The sequence below is a fragment of the Nematolebias whitei genome, chromosome 1, assembly GCF_014905685.2.
Source record: "Nematolebias whitei isolate Nwh7 chromosome 1, NemWhi1, whole genome shotgun sequence".
NCBI lineage: Eukaryota > Metazoa > Chordata > Actinopteri > Cyprinodontiformes > Rivulidae > Nematolebias > Nematolebias whitei.
This window is the reverse complement of record NC_056498.1, coordinates 60,413,218-60,419,217: the sequence shown is the minus strand read 5'-3', so window position 1 is coordinate 60,419,217 and position 6,000 is coordinate 60,413,218. Positions and strand designations below refer to the sequence as shown.

At 37.1% G+C, this 6,000-nt stretch overlaps 1 protein-coding gene across 1 annotated transcript in view; it reads right to left on the bottom strand.

Annotated features, from left to right (window-relative positions):
* grid1a (glutamate receptor, ionotropic, delta 1a) overlaps positions 1-6,000 on the bottom strand; it is a 302,471-nt gene that overhangs the window by 122,564 nt on the left and 173,907 nt on the right. Inside the window, exon 3 of the mRNA XM_037679710.1 lies at positions 2,946-3,230. Within this exon, the coding sequence (XP_037535638.1) occupies positions 2,946-3,230 (285 nt within the window). The remainder of the gene's footprint in view (positions 1-2,945; positions 3,231-6,000) is intronic.

Below are 6,000 nucleotides of genomic sequence, written 5' to 3'. Positions count from 1 at the left end.
TATATATATATATATATATACACATTAAAAGAGAATTGTTTTTTATTTTATCAAACATTTTTCTCTTTATAAATTGAAAACCAAATAAGAAGTATAAACTGTACATAGAATAAATACTTAACAGTGACAAATACATAAAAAGTGCATTATAAATAAAAGTTATTATTATTATTATTATTATTACACTGATATAGGTCAGTATAATACGGCATCGAGGCAAACAGGCAGACAATGGTTCTGATCTGCTGCCACATTCCTTAATTAAATTATTGCTTAGTGGAAGATAACCACAGATACAGCTATCAAATAAACAAGGATAATTGTTCAAACTTTGGATTGTTTCAATAAATACATGTTTTAGATGTAAAGTACTTCATGTGTCTGAAGTCAGCTCAGATCTTTCACAGCAGAGGTTTGACATCCGCCAGTGGCAGGATAGGGATGGACAGAAGCTGCTAAGACAAGATGCATTCACTTGGTTGTGATATTTACTGACAAACATCAAATTATAGTTCTACAAAAGTGGTGGACAAAGTCACAGTTATGTCACTTATTGAGTTCTGGATTGATGTCGTATCTTTGGGATTTGTTTAAGAGACGTTGCTTTAAAATCTGGTGCATTTTTAAAAAGGAATCTGTTGGAAATGTAAGTGCAGCATGTAGTTGTGATTGGCAATATATATATATATATATATATATATAGAGCCAAGATGGCCATGCTCAGCCGAGCTGCAGCTTCACAAGCTCCCAGTGAACTCAATTTTTTTTTTGTTCCTGTTGTTTTTGTTTTAGCTTTTTTTTTGGTGCCTACAGTGCACATCCACGGTACAGTTACAGTTATGACTGCAACACACTTGTGGAGTTTTCAGTGTCGCTGCCTTGCCATTGTGCCATCATGGTTCAGACCTTCCAGCCTCGGGCTCAGTTCTGTCATGGCAGCTGTCTCCTTGATCCTCCATCTGCCTGCATGGACCAAACTCTACGGACCCATTCAGTTCCACGTGAAAACCTTAGATGTTCTCCATCTGCCGGACCCAGTTCTGGAGGGCAGTCTGGTAGGCAGCACTGCGGTCCTTATTATCATCAAGCTGCTGACGGGACCTGCTAACTAGACCTGCTAACGCTGCTAACACAATCCTCTGTCTGCCTATTTTGTTCCACCTCGTGTATCACATTGTTGAAATCAGGTCTCTCTTGTAAATGAGTCCTCGAGGCTCAATGGGATTTACCTGTCTAAATAAAGGTTGAATGAACATATGATGCAAATGACAATAAAGAACCTTGAAAGCTTGAATCCTTCCTCATTAGCTGCTCATATCACACTTGCCATCAACAAACATTTCTAAATAGTCTATTATAGGAATATATGTTAGAAAGCGTAAATGGTAATGCATTATTTAATAAAGCAACCCTTTCAATTGAGAAAAACAATTCAAAGACTGTCTTAAAGCCAATATGAAAATTTGGCCTATTCTTTTTTAGTTCGACACTAACAAACTAGCATCGTAATTGAACATGAACAAACTGGATCATATTCAGCATTTCCTTTAATAAAACTGTTGATTTGAGTTGCAGTGCAATCCATGGTGCGTGCTTGTTACCTGGGCTCCTGACATTATTCAAAGAACTGGAAAGGTTTCCAACAGAATAAAAATGACTGAGAATGCAGACAGGTATATTGATTTGTGGATTGCAAAACTGACATATAGCTAACTAGCAGAATAGACATTTAATTAGTCCATCAGACCATTTGACACCCATGTAGTCCCCCCCCACCCCATACAAACACACACACAATCTTCTGGTGTGGCAGACAGCTTATCTGACAGAAACCAATGGTAATAAGATTGTTAGGTACAGAATGAAAGAAAGGGAAAATCTATTGCAGAACTGACACTCATACACATTGTGACCTCGAGACGTATAGGGGGCAAAGTAGTTAGAAACAGAGAGCTTGTCAGAATGGTCCGTTGATAGACAGATGCTCTTTCTATGGTGGAGTTTTTAATCAATACAGTCAAATGCTGAGAATGCACTTTCTACAAAGAGCGCCAATGTCATAAACAATTCCAAGGACAGAAGTATGTAACTACCAAGCTGCATCTTGGATACATTAACACGAAGAGGCTCGCCATGCAGGTACAAACTCTGGTTTAAACATTTAACAGCTCTTCATTTCTCCTAACTATCCCAAAACAAAAAGAAGGAAGAAAACAAAGGATGGTAAGATGATGCTTTACAACACACTGCATCAAATGTAGCTGAGATGTTTTCAAAGTTGGGGAAAAAAGTAAATCAGATTTATACTCTCTTCCAGATTACACTCCTCCAAGTAGTAAAAAGATTAGCCAGCAGAGGCAAAGACTCGTCTGAGGAATGGCAACGCAGTGATATTTACTCCCTACTCGGTTTTCCTTAGCCAATAATTTCTTGATCCAGAGTGCCTCTAGCCAAATGTGGGTCAAGAAAGGTTTGTTGTCGAGCGTCGTCATAGGAGAAATAACAGAAGTGGAGAGGATCTGAGAATAAATTTAGTACCGTCGGGATGGACCCTCACAGAAGGAGGGTGCCTCAAATGAGCCAATTAAGCCCAGACTCGTCTCATCATGAAGAGCCCAATAGTAGATGCAGCAACAACATCTTGTTTTTCCTTACAATTTTCACTTAACTTTGATTTATTTTTTAACAGCCTGTGTGTGTAATAAGTGTGTCTGTGTGGTGGTGTTTTCTTTCATCTTAGTTCCCACTTAGTGTTTTCTGAGCATATGAATTCTCAGCAATCATATGACTTCACTTTAGCAGAGGCCTGATCTCCAGTGACAGCCGGGATGGTTTTGGAGCATTTACATCTAAATGGATGTGCCGAGATTATCTTGCATACAAATGTAATGTCTATCAGATACATTTAGCGATCAGCTAGTCAGGCTTTTTTTTTTTCCACTCACCATAGTCGCTCTCGTAAAAGATGATGAATTTCTGCCAGTGCAGCTCAGAGATGAGGGTGAGCAGGACATCGTTGATCCGAACTGGGGGACGGGCAGCCAACGTGTAGCTCTCTCCTTCTGGGCTGGGGTTGAGCTGGCAAGCGGTTCGCGGTGCACCATCCCCATTTCTTTGGATGAAGAGGTGCGGGATGTGCATAGCATCTGTTAGAGACTGCAGGGCACTTGCGGCTGCACAGCCAGTGGATGTAACCAGGGCAAGAATCCCCTGGTTCATTAACTCACATGCTGGAGAGGAGAAATAAGAAAAGCAGAAGAGGGGTGTAAATAAAAATGCAGAACAGTCATCAAGTTTTACTGTGGAGTTAAATATAAACTTTTCAGACAGTGTCTAAGATAAGAATTACGTCAGAGCCTTAGCAGGTGGGAAACAAATCACAGAATGTAAAGGGAGGTGAAACTGAAGATGCATAATGTGTGCACATGAGGGATTCAATGCAAGCCATCAGCTAATCATTGTCCATAAACAAAGGAGAGACAGCTGTTCATTTATTTTTTTTAATTTCATACAATAACCTCTTGAAGCCAGTAGGTGAATAATGAAACTTAAAAAAAAAAAATTGTGTATATTTGAGAAAACAGCATGAAATGAAGGGAGAAGGAGAGGAAAAAAATCTGAATATTTTAGTGTGACACAACAAAAATGAGCAACAGGATGTCTTTGAACTAAAAACTGTTTCTTAAAGCATTTAGTTTTATTTTCCTGGTGAAATTGTGTGAACAGACAGGGATTACGACCACAGACGCATATTTATAATGTCTGTGGTGGGCTCATCCAGTCCCCACATTCTTATTTTTTAAATCCTTTTTTTAAGCATGTCAGCATGTCTGGTAGGATTTAAAATGTCATCTTCTAGATAAATTTGAAGCTGGCTTGAAGAGCCGCTCTGTCAAACTGATGTTGAATATTTAATGGCAGCTGCTAGATTAAAGGTTGCACTGATCTGGCTCACAGTTCTTGCTCTTTACATTTCATAACAACTAACTATTAACTAAAATAAATGGTTCCTGTACACCCAAAACTGATATTGTCTTGCCAAACTTGTGTTAAAAAAACTGAATCAACGTCACTGGTTCCCTTTTTTAAGTATTTTCACGTTTTCCAAAATCTCAACCTATGCTTTTTTTCCTTTTGTTCCCAAACTATAATGCAAATACAATTCTATATTTTCTTAGTCATCATAACATGCAAAACCCATTCAAATTTATTAACCAGAAAAGTAAAAGGGGCAAGTATCCAATTGCAAACAGTTTTAAATGAAAAGTCAATTTGCATTTAATTTTAACCTCTATCTTTTTTACGAGCCGTATAATAGGGCATAATAATACTGCTGGAATTGTCCAAATTTTGCATATGGCACAGGACATGGATAGCCAACTCTGCCTTTAAAATTCTACCCACTATCTCTTATACAGAAGGGCTTTTATTTTTCCTGCATAAAACAGGCCAGTGAATTGGGCATTGCAACAATTAAACCCTCTATTTCATGATGCTGCCTTTTTATGGTCTGCTTTAAAGTGTGTAAAATTTAACACAATAAAGCCACATGATTTTGTGTTAACCATTTAGAGAAAACATGATAAGACAACTCATCAGGCACGAGCTCTAAACATAAGTGAGTTATTATGATGTCAGTTGCTCAACCATGAAGTAAATATGCTAAGATGTAATTGAAGATGGAGTGAATGTGGGGAAAAGGGATTACATTTAGAAATAAAATGAGAGGGTTAAAATGTAGAGGTCAAAATGGGGGAAAGAGTTTATATTACTGGAAGTGATGTTGTGATTGTGGCAATACAAAAAAAAAAGTGGGGGGACGGGAGAGAGTATGTATGGTGAAGATGACAGATGCTTAATGTGACAAATGACTATTTCATCTGCTGACCTCATGCGCAAAACTACATTAGCTCAGTGAATCATGAGTCTAGGAAGAATAGGAAGACTATACTGAACAGGAGATGACAAGCAAGAGAAGATCTCAGGAAAAAGAAAATGCACTCTCTTTTTTCTTTTTAGTCAAAGCATAACAAGAAAAAAACATCAATAAAAAGGGAAATGTCAAGTTTACAATAGAATAAAAAAAATGTAATTTTTTGTTTGAAAGTTTAGAAATAAGCAAGAAGTACACTGTTCTCCAAAGTGAAAGATTTATCATTTTTATGTGCAAGGGGGAAAAAAGAGCAAAACAGACATTAATGTACCACAACATGTGCAAGGGGGTGGTTTTCAGCATTGCAGCACTACTAACTATGAGCAATCTATTCAATAGAATGGGATATAATTGATAATAATACAAATCTGTCTAATGCTTTAACTCTCATGCAAAGTATAAAAGTTTATGCTCAATAATCCAAGTAAAAAAATCATGAAAAATATCAGTTTTTTCACCATCAAACTGGTTGGCCCACTATGTGAGTAAGCCACTCATGGGACTGAGTTTATTGTGGCTCCTCGCACTGATGAAGTCCTTTGTATGAAGGACGAAATGTTTCAACAAAAAAATAAACCATCCAGAGGACCTGACATAACTTTGTTGGGCCTTATACAATGTCCCAATGTGTTAGTTGGCCATGATAAAACCAGTAAAACAATATGCACTAAAAACAGAGCAGTCTGTTCCCGAGGGTTTCTGGTTCCATTTCATCAAGTTTCCTTTGGTGTAGCCAACTCACCATAAACATACAGTCTGATGTGATTAAAGTTTGATTCAAATTCCAGCTTAAATTTATCATCTTTTCTACTTTTAACATTATGGAGATCAGCTTTAAATCTGAAACAGTTCTAATGATTTATATTTTTTTACAAAGGACAATGTTATAAACAAAAACAAGCAAATCTATGAATGCACTTTATTATGACAAGAATGGGTGGCAATTTATACTATTTCAGTGTTTCTAAGCAAATTATTTTTCCTTTAAATATTTTACATGTTGTTTTTATTTACCAGAAATGTTAAGTCTGCAATTACAACAGAGTATTAAGGTTATGCACAGCCCT